The 22866-nt window shown below is 46.6% G+C and overlaps 1 protein-coding gene across 1 annotated transcript in view; it reads left to right on the top strand.

The window, feature by feature from the left end:
• Positions 1-22866, top strand: part of PITPNM3 (PITPNM family member 3) — a 1845859-nt gene that overhangs the window by 1658967 nt on the left and 164026 nt on the right. The window contains exons 11-12 of the mRNA XM_086954539.1: positions 14683-14880; positions 20662-20810. Of these exons, the coding sequence (XP_086810665.1) occupies positions 14683-14880; positions 20662-20810 (347 nt within the window). The remainder of the gene's footprint in view (positions 1-14682; positions 14881-20661; positions 20811-22866) is intronic.

Here is a 22866-nt window from a genome sequence, read left to right as displayed (position 1 = left end):
GCAGACATTTTTAATAGTTGTTCTATAACTTTAGTACCTAACTTTTAAAAGACAACCACCTGTTTGTGCACATGTGTATAGACAGGGCCGGCTTAAACATTTGTGGCACACACATATTTTACAGACACAATGCATATGGCTGAGATACCCGCCACCCCCTCTCAACACAATCCCCAAGAATTGGGAAACTGGAAACAGTCTGAACTTTTGGAAGGCGGGAAGGGAGTTACCCTTCCCGGCCGTATTTATTAAAATATGAAACAAAAACAAAACATTAAAATAATAGTTTCATATTATGTACAATTTCATATTCACATTACGATGTTTGGCTAACCTTAACCATATCTAATACAACGGTTCTCCTAGCCGATACTAAACATCCTTACAAAAATGCATTTCAAATTGAAATTGTACATCCTAACGTTAAGGGCCAACGGCAAGGTCGTAACCGGTGTCAGATCCCTAAACCAGAACTCCCCTCTCACTTGTGAGGGGCGGTCGCACAGAGGACTGCACCTCATGTGCCATACCAATTTCCCTTGTCTTGACGGGGGCCCCTGTTAACTCGACGCCATGTACGTGGTCGTCCGAGGACTCGTGTGAGGTGTCTAGAAGGTAGCGTAGACCCCCCTCCCCACCCCACACAACTTACCACATCTGCCGTCGCAGATGTCCTGGCCCCGGGAAATTCCCAGGAGGGGCCCGTAGCCCCTCCTATCCAGGGAGGGGCCTTGACCGCCTTCCCTTTCCTTTAGGCGTCCCGTCCTTGGAAGGGACCGCCTCCCCGTTGAGGGGCCAATGGCCACCTCTCCCCGGGCGCTCCCATCCGTAATGGGTGACGCCCTCCCCTAGGGATCTTCCAATGACTGCTCACCGATCATGACCTTACCGCCACAGGCCGGATAGTTGACCGGCTATCCGGACCCCCCACAAAAAACTCCTACCTAAAGGTCATGCTGTAAACTCATTAACCAGGCTACGAAGTCTCCTATGAGTAACGAATTCCCCACCCGGGACAAATGGACCCCATCCTCTCGATACATATTGTCCCCCCTGATACAACCATGAGGAATCGAATGCAATGCACTGGTACGGAACAGCCTAGCAAGCTTGTTATTCACCTTTTTCACAGAATGATTTATAGCAGACACTGAATTAGCCCCCCGCCATACCTTTCGTGGAATCATATGGGACCATGCAATCGTGCACCCTGGAACTCTTCTCGCCAACCAACTTACTGTGGATAGTATCGACTCGAGAAGTAGTCGTCTACCAGTGGTCACCAAATCATTGCCCCCAAGATGTACTATGAGTATAGATGGCGGTGACCTTGTCCGCCCTAACAAACCCTCGAGAAAATGTTGAAACTGGCCAATACAGAGCCCGCCCCTTCCGTGGAAGGTCACCCTGTACCCGTATTCCCCAGCTGCGTGAATCATGTCACCTGCTTTGAATACGTCCGCGGCACGCCTCACGTATGAGTGGCCCACGACCCACACCACTCTTTCCTCAGCCGGTGATCTCTGACCGCTGGTTCCCAGGTGTCGGGTCGACTGCACAGTCCGCCCCGCCTCGTAGGTTTGCGAAACTGTAACCAAACAAAGACAAGAAGCATGAGTACATGATATCAGCTTCACAACATGTGCAACCGCACATACCTTTTGTAACAATTCGAGGACCAACGCCCCAACTGTTTCACTCTTTCCACACTCAGACCCCTGGCTGTAGCCTCCGTAGCAGCCCCTATCTGGAAGGAATGAGTGCCAAACTCGCCCGGGTTCAAGCCCGCGGCCGAGACTGCCATTGCAAACACCCGCTGGAACTGAAATCTTGTCAGTGGGGTGGCATCTGCGTGCCTCAGCAATGTCCCCCCCCATGATGCCGCCCTCTGCGCCAAATACTCCTCAACGCATGCCACTGGGCACATGGGAGATCCGGGAATTCGCTGGACTACAACACTGTCCCCGATCGCCCCCTGATCGGTCTTGGACCTGACAAACGAGACAATCATCGTCTCCCCTTTTACTTGAATGTGCTCTCGGCACAAACCCCCCCCGTATCCCACTTGTTCCTTGCCACCAGCTCGCTTACCCGCATAGCCCCATGGAATGCTAATGCGAAAGCGGCCCGGAATAACACTGTTTCCGACTGGGATGAACATGTTGCAGGGAGTACGGACAGTAACAGGGCCAACCTATCCAGACCTATCGGGTGCCTTTCATCTACTCTGTGACCCTCAAGGCGTTGCCATCCCCGCAGCGCTTTCTGTACTACGAAAGACGCTGTAGGATCCTGGATACCATGGGCCCGCGCCATGAAGGAAATGGCGGCCCGATGCCTCTGGGCCGTGGCAACCGATTTGCCGGTCCTGTGCAATGACAGCAAGAATTCTATGACAAATTCCTCCTGGCCCCAAAACTCCCTCCTAGCAGAACCCAAAAAGGACCAATAGGAACGGAACGCCCCTTCATATGCTTTCCTTGTCCTGGGTGCTAAACTCTCTCCCACGAGGTTCTGTAGTTCGGGGCACCGAGAGACCAGAGAGCTTCGGGAAATGGGGCCGCCACCGGGTCCGCTGTGGGCAGAAAACCCCAGAAGGCCTGCATACGGAAACGAGAAAGCGCATCAGCTGCCTGATTCTGCACCCCTGGTACATGCCTTGCTCTAAAGAGCACGTTCAATTGCATACACAGTAAAACAATTTCCTTCAGCAACCTCAGGATCCATTTGCATCGTGCTGCTTGACTATTGATACACTCAACCACGGTCATGTTATCAGACCAGAACACCACAGAGTGATCCCTAAACCCCTCAGGCCATGTTTTTAAAGCCACCAGAATAGGGAACAATTCGAGAAAAGCAATGTTATTTGTCAGACCACACTCGTGCCACCATGCCGGCCATGTTTGCGCTGACCAGTGATTGCCAAATATGGCGCCAAAGCCCACACTCCCCGCCGAATCTGTCCACAGCCCCAACTCCTCGGAGGACAACGCCGGCTTGTTCCAGACAACCCGACCATTGAAGTCCGCCAGGAATGCCAACCAAATGCGCATGTCCTGGCGAATCTCAGCCGAGAGCCTCGTTCGGTGGTGCCCCTCTTTAAGACCGACCATGGCTTGTGCAATCGAGCGGGAAAAAGGGCGAGCCATTGGCATTACCCTGAGGGCAAAATTCAACTGACCCACAGTCTGCTGTAATTGATGCAAGTTCACCTTAGCTTCCCTAATGCATGCCTCCAGCGAAGCTCTGAATCTCCGCACCTTTTCTCCTGGCAACCGGAAGCAACCCTCTTCGGAATCGAGCTCTATTCCAAGAAACTCGAGCGAAGTTGATGGCCCTACAGTCTTGTCTGGCGCCAATGGCACACCAAACTGCCTCATCAGATCACAAAATTCATTTAAAGCCTGCGCACATTCTGAGTCCCCGGCAGCCCCCAGGAACAAAAAATCATCAAGATAATGCATAACATGCTGAAAACCCCGTCATTCTTGTGAATGCCCACTGCAGGAAACAACTGAATTTTTCAAAATAAGCACAAGATATGGAACAGCCCATCGGCATACATTTATCCATGTAATAGCGCCCCTGAAACGTGAAGCCCAGGAGACGCTGATCGTCCGGGTGTACCGGGAGCAACCGGAACGCTGACTCGATGTCGGATTTGGCCATCAGCGCTCCGGGCCCCAGGCGATTTAACATGGCAACTGCATCATCGAAGGATGCGTACCGCACCGAACACACCACTGGGTCTATCGCATCATTAACTGACAAACCTCTCGGGGCTGACAAATTATGTATCAGTCTAAATTCACCCGGGTCCTTCTTGGGGACCACCCCCAAGGGTGAACAAACAAAATTAGGAACTGGTGGCAAGTCGAATGGTCCCGCAACCCGACCCCGTGCCACCTCTTTCTCAATCTTCGCTTGTACCACTGCCGTATTATGTAAGACCGATAGTTGATTCCTACATCGCGCCTCACCCTGAAAATTCCCCACCGGGATGCGGAAACCATAGGAAAAACCGTCTCGCAACAGCCCAGCGGAGACATGATCAGGGTATTCACTGAGCCAAGGAATCATCGCCATGGTATCAACTGGTGTAGGTAAAGCCGCCCCTCGGCCTATGTCAGACCTGCTTGGCGCTTCTCCTACTTCCATTATCACCCGTTTTGGCTCTGCACATGGTCTCGGGATGCGAGGACTGCCCACACCCCCCACAGTCGTGCCGAAACTTGCATGACCCCTGTGGCCTTGTACACTTCCCCTGTTAAAGTTCCAGCATACCCCTTTCCTCCCTGTATTACCATTCGACCTTGGGTGATGCTCATTACTTGCCCCCGCCCGAAAGGGCGCCCTGGATGGTTGGCGGGAAAACTCACCCCCGCCCCCGCCCAACAATGGCACCTTCAACATGCCTGAGTTCTCCATTTTTTGCCAAGAAATGCCGTCGTAACAATCCCACGTCATGCATGTGTCGAACTCTTTGGCCTTACGAAAGATATTATCATAGCAAAACCACTCATTGCCCGCATATGACTGAGAAAATTCCATAATACGTGACTGGTACACAGGTAACTCGGACAATAGGTCAGGTCTCCGTTCCCCCATAATTGACGTGAATATGCCAAATGCTCTACCCCAATTACCTATCGTCTCATCGACTCTGAAGGCGGCCATTTTTGCGCGCCAAACACTCGGGTGCATAAGTTCTTTCTGTACTTTCACATGCTCAATCTCGTAATGATCAGTTAGCAAGGAAAACATGTTTACATATTTCTCAGCCCATATCCGTTCTTTGATTTCCATCGGGATATGCCGAGCCAATTTTTCCCTTCTCGAGGGTACAGACCCCTTCCCCGCAATCGGCATCAGCTGCTTACCTGCACCAGAAGCTGTAACCGCCGTTGCAGCCGAACTCGTGCCAGCTGCGGGTTGCTCTACTGGAGCCTGCGGAGAAACAAACGGACAAGGTTTCGCGGCCTCCCGAGACTGCCGCATCTGTCTCATTAATTGCTTGGCCTCCTCGGCCGTGTCCCCCGGAGCCACAGGACCCCCGCTGCTCTTACCCAACCATGCCGCTAGCTGGGCGGCCAACTCCGGGGGCATGTCCCCATCATTCACTGGGGTAACCACAACGGGGATCCGCTGGCCCTCGGCAGGAGCCGGCGCGGGAATCTCCACTGGTCTAGGAGGGCTCGCCGGGGGAACCTCCGGAACTGGGACCTCGTCCCCATTTGACCCATTCCTGGCCCTCTTCCTTCTTCCAGCCGGGGCCTCCGCCGGGTCGGATCTTTTCGGCCTTCCCGCACCGTCCCTGGCCGCCATTTTTCTCTTCATCTCTGCCATGTCTTTCACCAACATCCGGAGCATCTGGTCGGTGCTGACCTTTTTCGCGACTCTTTTGCCCGGCATTTTCCCCACGTAGGTGAAAAGGTCCTGACGCGATCTGCAGCGCTAGAAGAGAAAAGAGAGAAATTACAAATTTCAAAATTGGCTCTTCGTTCCGTCTCGAGCTCACGTGCAGCGAGGAGGTGCAGCTTCAGAGCACAGGAACAAGAGGATGCTTCTTTGGATTGTTGCTCCTTTTATTCTTCTCTGGGCGGGCGTAGACCCGCCTCCTCCCGCCTCCAGGGGCGTGGCTGGCGGCTTCAGTGTCTAGGACAACCCACTCTTGGGCGGGAAACAGCGCGCCCCGGCTACGCCACTTCGGGCATACCAGCCGAGACGCGCCTCCCGCCCAAAATGGCTTCCCGGGGGGATCGGGGTACTCCACCATACGTTCGGGGGGACCGAGTGGTCGCCCCTTTCCATGAATGTGGGAATCAATCTATAGGAAATTTTAAATAAGACAATGAGTGCCACAAGGTCTAGGAGACACATGTCATCCAAACTGGTAGCAATTATATATTGAGGGTACTTCATCTGGAGAAACAAAGGGGCAGATGTACTAAGCTTTCACGCAACACAGTTGCTGTGCTTTGTTGTGTCAAAAGGAGAGACCACAACAGCGTCATCTCTACTATGATATTGTGCTGTTACTCATTCCCCGTGCTCTAGCTTACCTTAGGCTGTCTTGCGCCAAAGCCCACTTTTAGCACGTTAACTCTTTGCGTGCTGAACAGTTATTCCTGCTTCGAGGAGGTGCAATTTTTTAATGCAAATCCCTTTATACCAATGATAGTAGATAGGGATTACCATCAAAATCCATGGGTGGTTGAATAGGAACGTCTATGTACCACCCATGGCAGGTCACCCTCACAAAAAGTAGTGTAAAGTAGATCATAGTGTTACTTCACGTCACTTTGGGGCTACTTCCCAATACAAGTCAGGAATTGCGCTGGAGGTGAATCCCAAACAACACTTTGCACCAAGGTTTGTGTTACTTTTGTGATGCAAATCTGACACAAAATATTAGTAAATCTGTCCCATAAAGTCAGGAAATAAAAAAAAGTAGCACAGTAGTTGAGATTGTTTATACTCATAAAACTGTATCAATACCCAAAGGAATCCCTTTTAGCAACCTTAGAATGCTTAAATATTAAGAACAAGCATTTACAATGCAATGGTCTCAGCATTATTAAAGGTAGAGCTATTGGCATTGCTCATGACATATTTTTTTTAATCATAAATAAATGGTATTGTCATTTACATTGGCAATAGCTTAATCGTTAAATAAATGGCATTGTCATTTACAATGCCAATAGCTTAATCGCTCGCATATGCATGACCTATTGCATTTACACCCACACAGAGCCACACACAAAGCCTCCCATACACACATACAGAGCCACCTACACAGAGCCAGCCTCACACAGACAGAGTCACCCACACATTGAGCCACCTACAAAAAAAGGTACCCACACAGAGCCACCCACACACACAGAGCCACGCGCACACACCCACACACAGACAGAGCCACGCGTGCGCACACACACAGAGCCGCGCGCACACAAACACACACACAGAGCCACGCGCACACACACACACAGAGCCACGTGCACACACAGAGCCACGTGCACACACAGAGCCACGCACACACACAGAGCCACGCACACACACAGAGCCACGCACACACACAGAGCCACGCACACACACACATAGAGCCACGCACACACACACACAGAGCCACGCACACACACACACAGAGCCACGCACACACACACAGCCACGCACACACACACACACACACAGAGCCACGCACACACACACACAGAGCCACACACACACAGAGCCATGCACACACACACACACAGAGCCACACCCACGCACAGAGCCATGCACACACACACAGAGCCACGCACACACACACACAGAGCCACGCACATACACACACACACACACACGCACACACACACACACACAGAGCCACACACACACACACACACACAGAGCCACGCACACACACACAGAGCCACGCACACACACACACAGAGCCACGCACACACAGACAGAGCCACGCACACACAGAGCCACGCACACACAGAGCCACGCACACACAGAGCCATGCACACACAGTGCCACGCACACACAGAGCCACGCACACACAGACAACATAAATGCAGTGTGTATGTGTTAGCTGATCACTGCATAAGTGAGTTAAAGAATGTGTTGAGGGTTTCACTTAACTCATTTAGCTGTAGTGCTTTAGGGACGAATTCTACTTGGAAGAGCTTTGATAACGTTCTTTAGACCCCCAAAAGAAACGGTTTGCTTCATTTGTGCGACCAATAAACGCTATTGCTACCTACACAATATAGATTTTTCACAAAAACTACAAAGCTGCTGGTTTTCAGTTTGTCAGAAAATGTGCAGTTTTATTTTTGCCAGGCAAGAGTGTGCTTGTGCCCTCCGTCGTGCTGTGTGACTCCAAAAGGGGACGGAAGGCAAAGAATGCCCCACAAGAAAAACGAGTGCTATCAGGGGGCAGAAGGCAAGAAAAACGAGTGCAATCAGGGGCAGAAGGCACAAAAACGAGCACAATCAGGGGGGCAGAGGCAAGAAAAATTGCACAATTAGGGGAGCAGAGGCAAGAAAAACGGCACAAACAGGGTGGCAGAGGCAAGAAAAACGGCACAAACAAGGTGGCAGAGGCAAGAAAAATGGCACAAACAGGTTGGCAGAGGCAAGAAAAATGGCACAATCAGGGGAGCAAATGCAAGAAAAGCAAGTGCAATCAGGGGGTAGAAGGCAAGAAAAACAAGTGCAATCAGGGTGCAGAAGGCAAGAAAAACGAGCACAAACAGGTGGCAGAGGCAAGAAAAACGGCACAAACAGGTTGGCAGAGGCAAGAAAAATGGAATAAACAGATTGGCAGTGGCACAAACAGGGTGGCAGAGGCAAGAAAAATGGCACAAACAGATTAGCAGAGGCAAGAAAAATGGCACTAACAGATTGGCAGAGGCAAGAATAATGGCACAATCAGGGGAGCAGAGGCAAGAAAAACGAGTGCAATCAGGGGGCAGAGGCAAGAAAAACGGCACAATCAGGGGGGCAGGGGCACGAAAAACAGCACAAACCGGTGAGCAGAGGCAAAAAAACAGCACAAGCAGGGTGGCAGAGGCAGGAAAAACAGCACAAACAGGGTGGCAGAGGCATGAAAAATGGCACAAATAGGGTGGCAGAGGCAAGAAAAACGGCACAAACAGGCTGGCAGAGGTAAGAAAAACAGCACAAACAGGCTGGCCGAGGCACACAACGCCATCTCCTCTCTAGATGCAAAGAATGCAGAGGCTCCTCTTGTACCCCTTGTAACCACCGACCTCTCTCATCTCTCTAGATGCAGGCTTCTGCTTCCTACCCCTTTGCTTCCTACCCCTCTCCTCTCTAGATGCATGGAATGCAGTGGTCTTTCTCCTGCCCCTTGTAACTACAGCCCTCTCGAGATGCATGCGGGACAGTGGGATCTCGCCTGCCCTTGTAGTCACAGACCCCACTCCTCTCTCTAGATGCATGCTGCAGATTGGCCTCTCTCCTGCCCTGTGTAACCACAGCTTGCCGGACAGTGGGATCTCGCCTGGCCACTGTACTCACAGACCCACCCCCTCCCTGGAAGCTTGCTGCAGGAGATGAACTCTGCTAGAGCCTGACATCTCTCTGGGTGTATGCTGCAGTTGAGTGGTGTCTCTCCTGCCCCCACGGCTCCAGAGCTCCCTCTTCTCCGTTGGCGCTCAGCACCAATCTCGCCGTTATCTCAGTACCTGCCAGGCAGAGCCCTTGGTCTGCAGCGGGCTCCGACCCTGCCCTGGAGCGCAGCCCGCTCTCTCCGCTCACTTTCCCAGACTACACAGGGCCGCCCGCCCGCCCGGTACCGCTAGTCCACAGCCCTCCTCCGACTAATTCCCACTTTACTTCCCCGGGTCTGCCTCCCCCTCCCCCGCCTTCCCACTAGCAGGAAACGTGCACGAGCTCGAGTCACTTGAGAGCGGGAGAGGGACAGAACATAAAGTCAGCCCCGCGGACTGGTGCTGTACACTGGAGAGAGGGGAAAGAATGTGCAATGTGTGTGGAAAGAATGTGCAATGTGTGTGTGTGTGTGTGTGGGGGGGGGGGCAGAATGTGTGGAGGGGAGGGCCGGTGTATGAGTGTCTCTATTTTCACACAACTAAGAAGGTCAGAGGCGCAAATGCAGGCAGCAGGGCACCCATGGGCGACGGCGGGGTTGCTTCGGGCAAACAGTTCCAAAAATAGAAGCTTCCCCAGCCATTTCCACAAGTGTACCTTTGCACAGTCTCTTCTCCTCCTGGCAGTAAAGCGCACTGGAAGGGGCGATGCCGTTAGGTGTTGGCAGAAGAGTTCAGCCCGGTAGCTTCATGGGCCACGAGTTTCTCCATGCTCGCTGCAGTTCTCCCAGCCTCTGGGTGCAGGAGATCCCAGCTCGCTGGGGGAGCTCACTCGGTCTGTCCTTGTGAAAAAAAAAAAGTTGGCACCAATCTGCGCAAACATGCACGAGCGGACTGCGTCAGCCTTCATCAGAACCTGAGCAAATGTGCATCGGCGCATACACAAACCTCCGCCTGCACAGACTTGCAAAGCCTACCGGAGTAAATTCACTTCACACAGTACTGTTCACAGACTACGCACTTACAATTCAGCTGTAACTTCGTCTTCTACAGGCCGTTCGCACGTTGCTGTTGTCTCTGCCGATAACTAAAATAAAATGGCGGCTGCAAGCTTCAGAAATTTTCGGATTCGGGGGCGTGTATTTGTTGTTTTGAGTCACGGATGACGTCACTGGCGAAAGAACAGCAAAATGTACGCCCCCAAATCCGAAAAAGACAGAGCTTCTTTGGAGGGATGCCTCTCTCTTCCAATGGCTGGCCTCCGTTTAGGAAGCCAGCCAAAGGAGGAGAGACAGGGCAGGGAGGCGGGTTCCAAAGCGCTACTAAGGGAAATTCATTCTCTGACCCCAGACTGCGCAAGCGCAGCCTTTAGGTCCTCGACCTAAAAAGCAAAAAGGTTCTACACCTATGCATTACAGTTTGCATGCAATATTTTGATGGTGGTTCATAGCCCACGGTGCTACATTAGAAGGATTGTGAAGTGCAAGTGATCTCTGTGACCAAAGTACTAATCCACTGAGCCATCTACAAAAACCACCAATCTGTAATAACCGTGCTACATGTTGTGCTTTGCAATAGGAACATTAACCCTCTATACTACTTTAACATGAGCTTAAACGATAACTAGGCAAATCTCAGATCTCTTCATCAAGAACATTAATCACCAGAGTTAGCATGCTGTTGTTATTATCCCCTGAAAACTGCAGCCTGCACAGATCTCTGCAGGTTGCACTTAGCTCTTATCAGCCTGTCATTCGCATGGCGCTCCATCGACCTTAGCGCCCAGTGCGCGGTCAACTGCCGCACCACCCCAAAGCCGCCACTGTGTATGTGTGCACAGGATCCCTTTTAAAAATGGTACTGTAAAAAAATGTATTGTAAAAAAAAATTGCACAAAAATATTATCAAATATCGTCACGGGCAAAACTAACAGGCTTGCAACCAATGCCAGAACTATGGACTTGGCCAGTGTTTGTTCGTTCACTTGCTGCCCCTCTGAGTTTTTAAACTATTCACAGACCTGGGGCTCTCAGAGTCTGGCAGCCAGAGGGAAAAGAACCCACTTTATGCACCCCTGACATTCCCTCACACACCCTTAGTCAAGCATCTGAGACGTGTAAACCCTCAGAGACCTCCACCCTGCTCTCAGTGACCCGAAGCTGTTACTTAAATATCCCTAGCTCGCCCTCCGGCTTTGGCATGCCCTTAGATTCCTCCACCATCAAGTCAACCCCAGGCAGTCCTGAAGCTCTCCCAGCCAGCCCTGGGAAACCCTCAGACACAACCTGCTGGTCTTCAGAGAGCTTCACCCAGCCTTCAGACATTCCCAACTGGTCCGTGAACACCTTTTAAGCTGCCTTCAATGGATTTGACTGTGAATTGAACAATTGTGTCCTGACCTTCAGTGCCTGGGGAAGCAGTCGGCGCCCCCCATCTGTTCACTTATTTCCATGGTGCCTTGGCCCATTGGCTAGCATAGATTAACTTAACAAACAGTGATATATGTAAGTCTCCCTCATTTCACGCACTAGTTTGTCTCTTACCAGGATAAGAGGAAGAGAACTATGGGCCATATGTATCATTCAAAATTGCGATCTCAAACGCCGAAATTCGCAGTTTAGCTAAGTGGGATGTATTAAGGTAAAACTGCCTCGCAAAATAAGGAATCACATAATTTGCGATTCCTTAAATGCAATGTAAGAGGCACAAAAAAGTGCAATTTGCACTTAAGGAATTGCAAATTTGTGAGGAAAATGGATTGATTGAAAAGTGCATTTTTCTGAGGAATCGCAAATTACCACCAACTTAATTTACGATTTCTCTGAAAAATGCACTTTTTTGCATTTTTCAAAGTGGCATGTGACGCACATACATGCCCTCAGGGCATGTATGTGTGCCACATGTGCACACATGCATATTTCAGGGATCCAACAGGGTGTCCTTCTGACACCCTGGCACCCTTGAAATTACATTTTCAATTTGCGATTTTCTAATTGAGAATCGCAAATTGACAATGTCTTACCATTCCTATGAATGGGGAGGTATTCCTTAATTGCAAATCACAATTTGCAATTAAGGATATGTAGAATTCGCAAAATTATTTGCAAATCCTACATGCATAGTGTTTTGCGATTCTTTAAATAGCGATTCCGAAAAATCGCTATTTGAGAATAGCAAAACCAAACTTTCATACATATGGCTCTATATCACGCCGCCTTGTGGAGGAAAGTGCCTAGTGATGGAGGCGAGGACTGACAGCATTGGTTGTGGCCCAGCAGCACCTTCCAGACTTAACCTCCTTTCTTTGCTGTTTCTTAAAGCTCTTGACGTGGTCCTTACTTTGCCTTTTTCAACATCACGAGCTCCTCGCACAGTGCGAGACCGAAGCTGGCAGAGGATTGCTGCAATCAGCCTGATGCAAAACAATTTGGAATGCGTTTTCTATTATGACAGCCTCGCAGAAGGCTTTGAAATAATGATTTCATTTTGCTGGAAGTCATCTGTAATTTGAGATGTCAAAACATGTATGCTTACAAAACGGCTCACAATCTGGGAAAGAACTTGAAGGTGTGAAGAAAGGCACACTCTTTCTGCACCCGGTGCTGCTTGTGCCAGATGAAAATAGACTGCCTGATTACTGCCATTGCACGAACATTTACAGATGACAAACTTTGCACCAGAGACTATGGCTAAATTACACTAACATTTTCACGGGGGATGACTAAACTTACCACTGACTACTTTTATTAAGATGACATTATTCAGACACTACCTGATGTTTGTTAGAATTGCTGTGGTCGCAGGCTCCAGCATCTTTGCTCACTAGCTTCAAGTCACATTTGGGGAATAACAATTTGAGGAACATTGAGGCATTACCACGGGAGCTGGACATATAACAAGGGACTGTCAGTCAGTCAAAATACTCTTTATTCGATTTTTGTTAAAATCATAAAAGGACAACATACAAATACAATTTAAAACATCAATTGATCTGGTTACTGAATTACAACATGTTAACTTCATTATTCCAAAAGGTTACAAAAGTTAAAAGTTATTACAATTGTTAAAAATCTCCATTTAAAACCAAGTTTGGATTAAAATAAGGCTTTCTTAGGTAATCTTTTCAAGGGACTGTTTTGTAAGTGTAGCCAGGCTGGTGCCTCGGCTAGAATAGCCAACAGGATGTATCAGTGAGTTGAGTGCTTGCTGCTGACAAATGCAGTGATCCGAAGGAGACGAGGATAAATCACAGCAAGGGAGATTGAGCCTTTCATCCTTCCGAGGTTGGTAACTTGACTAAGATATATTGGGTAATAGTAACATCTGGTATTTGCATTGGTTAAAAACGGCAGAAGTACAATATGAAACATTATAAGACAAGGACACCTTAGCTGGAAAAGCTCTTTAACTGGCGGCAGTGATATGACTTCCTAGCCTGAGTAAAAGTTCATGTTCACACCCAAGAGGCATGCAGCATTTTGTTTAAGCTCTAGTTTATACATTTGTGATGTCTTAAATCCTGTAAACAGGCCACTGCAATCATTTAATGGAAGTTATATGCAAAGCCTAGAAAAACTTTACAATAGGACTGAGATTACAAAGGCGAATCAGGCCCTTGCTTATGAATACAAAACATACTCGGTGTCCCAAAAACATCTTAGAATCTAGAATGGCGCCTGCATATTTAACCTTCTCAACATGCTGCAGGCAGGGAAGCAGGGATGAACAGATGAGGTGGACCAAGATGTCTAAGCAGCTTCTGTGTTTATAGCTTAATTATAGGGCTGATTCACAAAAGAAAATATGATTATAGGAAGAAATACAACAGGAGGGCTATTTTATGTGCTCTCACCTGCCTTTGTGAACTACCCCCTGAAATATAAAAATCCTTATTAGTAAAAGTGCAATGCTGGCCAGTCCTTTATGTTTGTATTTATTCATTAATATATATTCCCACATTTGGGTCTATTGGGCCTATTAAAGAGTATGTAACAGAGTACTGCAGAAATAATCCTTTAGATGCTCCACTTTGTGAAGAGGCAGAGCTTAGGCTTGCTAGCATTGAGCAGGTGACTGTGTCCTGCGTGATCTGGGAACATCTGTTTGCCATTGGATGGACACTGATGTCAATGGTTCCTGTAGAGACAAAATGGGGGCATGAGATAATATGCAAGAAAGGCGAAACCAAATGACCTAATTGGTTTCTCTATAATCTATCCCCTAAAAACCTCTTTGAACCAATCAGCAGTGTTTTGGGTGGCATTCGTTACAGTTACCAAACTTTCCAAAAGGAGGAAATGGTCTACAGTGTCGAAGGCAGCACCTAACTATGGTTGTATTAAAAGAACATCTTGTAAACAAAAATCACATTTGCATGGTAGTCTGATGGGCGAAATTGAATATTTTACACCAGCTTTACCAAATGTCATTGAAAATGGGTGTTTAAAATCACACCAAAACCTGTTCAATCTTTGGAATTTAGCCAATGATCGGTTAACAATCTACTCGGAATGTAAAGTGTCAACTCACACATCAATCGCATACAATATTAGATCACCATTCGTTGTGCATTGTTAGTCACATACATTAATAATAGTGAACATTTTATTTCTGTCCTCAGCTGAAGCTATCCACAGCAACACTGCTCTCTTTTTTGAGAATATGAATTCTAATACTACACCATGCTTGGACAACCCCCTTTCTCCAAGTGCATTACCAACACAATTGCAGAAGAAGGTCCGGCGACCAAGCCTCGTGAGCATGAACAGCGAAATATCGGGGTCGTCCGAGAGCCTGCCCTCCTCCAACCTCAACAACAGTAAGACCCTGGCTGTGGCTTGTGGTATCAATGCAAAGCTTTTGATTGTATTTGGATGCACATGGTGATAACAAGGTCTTTGTGCATGAATGTAGTATGATGGACTTTCAATGATTGATTTTAATGTAGTCTCTGATGGTGTGCCTCTTGTGAATGTCATCACTGAGACAGTGTAAATCCTGTGTTGGTCTGTGAGGAAGTGAGGATCTTGGGAATGGGGTCTGTAACCTAGTTTTACATTTGTGAATTTACTCTATGATGTCAAGTAAATATTTGTGTGTACCCTGTGCCACAGTTGTAAACTAGTCAATGTGTAGTGTGTGATAGAATGTAAATGTTTGAGTTGTATTCGCACCCGCACCCCCTGCAGTTAACTTTTTCAGTCAATTCGCCAAATTATCTATGTAATTCACTATCAACTTTTTTTTGGGACAAAGTTCAGAAAATATCACAGTCTTTTAACAATAATGTTCTCTATAGTATGTCCCTATCAGCCTTTGAACATCTAGTACTGTGCCTTTAGAAACTAAAAGTGAGTCTGCCCTCCACCCCATGGGTCCTTGACCAGCGCACATTACACACATGACTCTTGTCACTACTGGCCCTCTATCACCTCTTTATGCCGTTTATCACTCTCCTAAGCTATTGTTTCTCTGGCATAGAAAGGGACTCTTGTGGTTCTGCTGTTTAATCAAAAATCCTCAGCTGACCACTCTACACTTAGCAACTACAGACCCATTTCACTTCTCCTACAAAAAGTATTGAATAGGGCACCAGGAGGCAACGCTATGATTTTGTGGAGTCAAATAATACCTTAGATAGGGCCTTCACAGTGCCTAATTTGTAAAATAAATCTATGCCAGGGCTCTTGTCAGGAGGTCAATGCAGCTAGCACCACACATTGCCCCTGCCATGCTGCCTATGAAAGTAACAACACTACTACCAACCATCACACTCCTATAGGTGTGACCATTCGGACTATACCAGCCCCAAAAGCTATAAGAATGGCTTGAGAGGCAGGTAATTGTCGTTTTTAATGTGTATTGGATTAATAATTAACTGATGTTGTGGTCAACTCCAAACTAGCCAGACAGCACAACCTTGTGGCAGACTGTCACAAGCCCCGGCGTTGAGAATTAGGTGTCGGTGCTGAGCACCGGAAAACACTGGCTCAATTTAAGCACTGGCCCTTCATGGCACAAGGTGTGTGCTGGCACTGGGTGTGTGCAGCTGTCTGCTTCAGAACACCTGCACGCTATGAAGGATCAAGCTCGTAGTCTAATTTCAATAACACTCTATTCTGGTTATCATCATTTCTTCAGAAGAGAACCAAGTAGTACATTTGTCTCCTTTACACTCCTCCTTCTACTATAAGGTGTGGAGTCCCTCTAAAGCGATATTTGTTATAATTTGTACCTAACTCCTCTTAGTGATCTTATTCAATCTCAATGATGTCTTACGTCACTAACACTCAAATAATTGTCTCTTCTAATGATGGCCTGTGCCTCCTGGCAAACAAACTTTGTGTTTGCATGTCACCCCTTGTCGGTGGCCATCTGAATTCGCCTGCCACCTACTGCTTGAACATCACTGAGAAACTTCTGATTTGTTTTTTACAGCAATTTCTCCTTTTTAGATCATATTAATACATTTTATTTTTCCTGCTGCTACTAAGAATTCTGCAGAAAATAATTCCTCTTCTGAAAGTGGAGCGACAATCGGCGTCCGGTCAGGCGACAATCCCTTCTTGCCTGGACTTCTGTAGCGTTCCATACCTAGGTGCCGGAACATCAATTCACCAAAAAGCTAGGAGTAGTAGAAGTGACATCACACGCCCTTTGACCTACAATTTCATTCACACACAAACATGTATACACACACATTCACACTTACACACACTCTCTTACGTACACTCACACTCACCGACAAGCTCGAACACAACATACATTTCCAAGCATTTTTCTTCTTACTTTCCTCAACTGCCAGGGAATTTCATACTCTAGCTGACTGTACTCCATTCTTTTATTACACTCAACTCCTCCTACGGTAACTTCGGTATCTTTTTGAATGCGAAGAGAGAATAAAGCACAATAAGTGATCATAGCCTTTACCTCTTAATCTTCCCCTAAATACCCTTCCTCTACAAAACCTAAACATGAGACAACCTCACCCTATAAGTCCATATTGCTTATGATAAGGAACAATATTTTTTAAATGGTTGAACCTCACTACCTCAAAAATAAACATTATCCTCATGTTTGCACTGAAGGACTCTGCCTCCCAACCAGAGCCAAACTTTATTCGGCACTTAAAAAGACACCATAAAAGCACATACACAATATACACACATATATTAAATACAAGGTTTAAAAAAAAGTAAAAGTTAAAAATTTAGCTAAAAAACGCATTTCATGAGGATAGGGGAAAGAGGAATTTGCTTTACTTGATTAAGAAGCATTAAAGTCAATTATTTCTCTAGTGTTCCTTAGCCGCAATGCAACCCGGATAAAACTTAAAATACAACACAACGTGTGGGCATCTGCGGCTTCCTGAAGAAATCTCAAGGCCATTTTTGCTTGTCTGAGTTTTGTTTCTTTCAGGATCCCTACTAAAAACTTACGTCTTGGGGCGGAGTAAAAGGGGCATAACAAAACAAAGTGAAGGGTATCCTGCGGAGACCTAGTATCGCAGCCGCAGGTACCCTTCGCCTCCACTGTCTAAAACGGGTCATATGATAACGGTCCTGAGCATTATGCATGACCCTCAAATATGGTTCCATTCCTTGCTTCACTGTTAGTTGGCAATAAGATAAAACAGTGGGCTTATGTCTTTCCATCTCAGCCCTAGTCGTAAGAGACCAGTCTGAAAAAAGTTTTTTAACCATTGTTTTGTTCTGGCCAGTTAAGGATTCTGGGTCTGTGAAGAAATTTTTACAGCCAATTGCCTCCATAGAGTCCTTTATGTACTTTAGCCAGGGTATGTGGCCCCCTTTGTCACGTTTCAGACAGTCTTTTATGATTTCTCTTGTGAGTACCCCTTCTGGGTTGATCCAGATTTTAACCCAAGCAAGGAGAGGTTTAATTTTGATCCGGTCTTCAATATAAGGCTCTCCAACTTCCTCATGAATAATGAAGGCCGGGGTACTCTGCGGCAGTTTCAGGATTCTTCTGAGGAATTTGTTTTCTTCCACCTGAATCTGTTGCAATTTTTTGTCTATAAAACCCCATACTTCTGCTCAGTAAGTAACCTTAGCACAACAAATTGATCTATACAAATTTAATATTTGTTCTGGGGACCATCTACCCAGTCTTCTCCCGTACCCCATAATGGCCCCTGTTGACGCCGCCAGCTTTGTTGCGTGTTTCTCCACCAGGGGGTTAAAGTTCAGTTGATCGTCAAACAGTACACCAAGAAATGAAAAGATCTTAACCTGGCCAATCTTGTGTGATCTAATTTTATAAACAAATTTCCCTTTTTCTTTTGCTCCTGTTGACATGATGTAAGATTTTTCCAAATTTGTCGATAAATCAAGTTTGGCCATGAATTCGACAAAACCATCGATCAACTTCTGCAATCCCAATGGGGTTCTGGCTAACAATACTGCGTCGTCGGCATAAAGTAATACCGGCACCGCTCGATGGCCAATTTGGGGTGAATCCACGTGTAATTTAAGTAGTTCTTTCTCCAGGAGATTAATGTATATAGAGAACAGGAAGGACGCTAAAATGCAGCCCTGCCTCACTCCACTGGTGCATAAGAAAAGATCAGTCCTACTTCCCTCTTGGTTGTATCTCACACTTGCAGACGTATTCCAGTGTAGGGTTTTTAGGACATCTACAAAGGCTTGATCCACACCTGGGCTTAGCAATAACGACCAAAGTTTTTCTCTGTTAACACGGTCAAAAGCCGCGGAGAGATCCATGAACCCCATATATATAGTCCCACTGCTAGCGATGGTGTATTTTGCTGTCAGGAGGTACAGGTTCAAACATTGATCAGTGGTGGATCTACCCTCCCTGAAGCCATATTGGACATCTGTCAGGACCTGGTACTCCTCCGCCCATTCCTGCAGACGATGTAAAATAACACGGCCCAGTACTTTAGCTGTCACGTCTATAAGGGATATAGGGCGATAACATTGGGGGTCATCGCGATTCCCTTTTTTATAGATCGGGACTATGGTTGCTGTTGACCAAGAGCGAGGCAGTCCTGCCACCACTGCCTTGTTCAAGACCCTCGTCAGCAGTGGGGCCCAAAGATCTATGTTGCTCAGGTAGAGGTCGGGGGGTATCCCATCAGGGCCAGGTGCTTTATTCTTACAGAGTCCTGCTATTGCCAATTCCACTTCTTCCAGGCGAAAATCCAGTTTTATATTTGGAGTTGACCTTGGTTCTTCACCCTGGATTAAATGTCCTGCATAATTATAAAGGCTCTGGGAGTGGGTCTGCCATTGTTCGGGTAGGGTCGTGTTGATTATTTTAGGTGCTCCTGTGTCCTGGAAGCATGGGGTATTTATGACCTTCCAGAATCCCGAGATGTCTCGCCTTTCTGCTGCCTCCCTTAGATCCTCCCAAGCTTGAATTTGTAAACTCTTTTTTCGACAATTCAATGCTTTCTTATATTCAGTTCTGTGTTGTGCTATTTTAAGATTATCCCTGGGTTTGGAGTGGAGACTAAGTTTAAGTTGTTTGTGCGCCTTAGTGCAAGCAGAGTCGAACCAACGCGGGGTGAAATCAATTTTCCAGCTAGAGAGATCCCCTCACATTCTCTTCAAACCAGCCACATCAATACCTGCACCGGTCCCTCAGCTCGAGTCCCTGTGACAACACAACCGACTGACCAGGCATTACAAAACATTACGTGTCCAGTTTCCCAAATACAGACATACATGTTTTTTGTCATCTTCTAAAAGGTTGAGACTTTCCTAGCCTGTGTGTTGGATAGAGTAAAAGAATTTATGGACAGACATGACGTTGCAGCGATTCTACCCGTAGACTTCTATATCGCCTTGAACACCTATAGCCTTAATGTCCGACCAGACCATACTGCCAACTGCAGCAGACTCTCCAGAGGCAGCATTGTAATATTCCCAAAAGCAAAGATGTCTGAATGTAGGAATAAGAGTTGTCACCTCCCAAGCCGTTGTTCCTTCTACGGCCTCCAACCATCACAACCCTGTTCAGAATTTGCCATTGACCACTACTGGGCTAATACTAGACATACCTGGACTCCTCTGCAGCAACCTACATTCCAAGTTCAATGAGGCTCAGACTTATTCTGTCCATCTCGGAAATGTGATGCATGTAGCATGGTTGGTTATGAGCTGGCGGTAACTTAACAACAACAAAAGGAGTCCTCCTTTCCACCACATGCTATTAACAGGAAACATCCTTTACAACAAAACTTTTTCAACGCAGTACCTTTACAACGCAGGAATTACAACGCAAGTCGTTACAACGACTTGCGCTGGGGGGCGCTCTAGGATAGGGAATAGTTTAATTTACTATCCAAAACCTTCCCTACTATCCACGGGGACTGGAGTTGGAATAGTAAATTAAACTATTCACTATCCAGCACCCCCCAACGCAAGTCGTTGTAACGACTTGCGTTGTAAAACCTGCGTTGTAAAGGCAAGCGTGGAAAAAGCATGCGTTGTAACGACATACATCCGTAATTAACAAGCCCTGATGGGTCTTTAATAGATGTAAAGTGTATATATGGTAAATGTCTATCACTGTGCAGGTACACTGATTCAAGTGCATTTTCTGTAATTTTTTGCAGTTACATCCAATTGGTGGGGCGCGAAGCGCATCGACTATGCCCTCTATTGTCCTGACGTCCTGACAGCCTTTCCAACTGTGGCACTTCCCCATCTCTTCCATGCCAGCTACTGGGAGTCTACTGATGTGGTGGCCTTTATCCTGAGACAGGTATGTTTTAGGCTGCTCTGAAAACTGAGTAGTATTCGGGGTGCCAGTTAATGACATTTGTGAAAATGAACCTAAAGAAAGAGGTGGAGACAAAAGAGTTCTGTAAAAAGTAAGAAATGCAGGGGGCAACTTGCTTCAGATAAGAACTGACAAGGATACACTAATAATCTTTAAATTAGATGTATCCAAACCCAGCATATTAGGCAGGGCTACCAACAGTAATGTCATGAAAAGCACATCGATCAAAAATGAAACCATCTAAGCATTGATATTACAGCCATAACAGCAGGCGTTGTTTGGCACCAAGGAAAGCTCCACAGATCATCATGAATTGTCATTCGAAGGTCAGTTTTAAATGTATGTTTTGGAAACACAGGGGCAGATTTACAAGAAAAGTGACTCTTCTGTAGAGATGCGTCACTTTCCCAGCGCCACCCTGAGATACCTTTGTGCCAACATGGATGCATAGTATTTACAATAGGGCGCACCATGGTGCAAGGATTGACAGATGCGTTCGAAATTCGGACGCATCTGTTGGGGCAAGAGTCACTCATTACTGGAGTCGTGTCGCAAGCACAACGCCACTCCAGTGATGCATTTTAAGGCCTAGTCCCACTACTACACATTTTACGCCTGCTTCAAGCAGGCATAAGGTTTTGCCGCAGCGGTGTCCTAGAAGTGAGGCAGTGAAATCTTGTAGATATCGCTGCATCACTTTTATGAGACTTTCCTACGTGGGAACGCCCACCCTGCATACATTATACCTGACACAGGTATAATGTGACCTAGGGCTTTACCAGGTGACGCATCTCCGTAGATGCGTCACTTTGTAAATTGGCCGCATTTTGTACACCGCCGCTGCGTCACACATGTGACTCAACAGTGGCGCAAAAGTGTTGCAAGGGGCTTGTAAATCTGCCCCACAATATTTTTTGCTACAAATGTCAGAGTATCCATTTCTGAAAATGCTTACATGCTCCTGTCCAATAAAGATTCCTATGTTGTGTAAACAAATTCAATTATACCACACAAAAGCTTGCCATTTTGTAAAGAACAAAAGAAAGAACAGCACGATTTTGCCTAAACCTGACAGTTTTCAATGATAGTAAATAATGTCTAGTCTCCAACCATCTGCTTGTCATGTTAATCAAGTACTCTCAGATTTGCCTGCCTTATAGGAATAGCTGTTGCCCCATATTCCCATGTAATACTGTCACATGCCAGGTATGACCATCATAATACAGAGGATACCCACAATATGCTAAAGATGGCCACCAACATGCCTATGGTGGACACCATATTGCTAAGGGTGACAAACATATACTTATGATTGGTAACCATGCTTGCTGAACACCATACATCCAATGTGATCCAGCGCTACTAGGGTCAATACTCAATAACATCACAATACAATGGCCCATACACATTCGCCCAAAACCCTGATGCGTTGGAAGTCAAGTTTTAATGAGACATTTTCTTTTCAGGTTCATGTTTAACATTTCTAATTGCATAACTAAACCTGTATATCAACTCTCTTTCCTCTTGGTCGATGGACCAATTAGTTGAGAAGTTGATGGTAATGATAGTACTATCTAACTAACTAACTAGTCAGCTAAATAATCACAGACTCTCGGTAAGATTAATAAAGTTTTATCTCAACTTATTGTAAAATTAATAAATGCTCATCGCATACAGGTTACAAATGCAAACAATTAAATTCACAAGAGGGAGAGAAAACATCAGCAAAATGCAAACAGTGTCAAACTCATCCTCAATTTAACAATAGGCATATGAAGGCGTGGACAGATTAAGAGACATCAGTTTCAGCAAATAATGTGAAAGGATATACATATGACGGAGGGGATAGATTAAGAGACACAAGTTCCATTGAAAATAATGCAAAACTTATGACGGAGTGGATAGTTGAAGAGACATAAGGTTTCAGAGACAAAAATACATTTGCAAATGATTAGGCAAAGTACGAGTCAGATAAATATACTAACCCAAGGAATCAGTGAAATATCACCGCCCTGGCCAAGGAGGTAGCGGGGATCCC

Source organism: Lissotriton vulgaris, chromosome 2_1 (assembly GCF_964263255.1).
Source record: "Lissotriton vulgaris chromosome 2_1, aLisVul1.2, whole genome shotgun sequence".
NCBI classification, from domain to species: domain Eukaryota; kingdom Metazoa; phylum Chordata; class Amphibia; order Caudata; family Salamandridae; genus Lissotriton; species Lissotriton vulgaris.
Note: the sequence above shows the minus strand (reverse complement) of the source record. Positions and strands in the feature narration are given on the sequence as shown.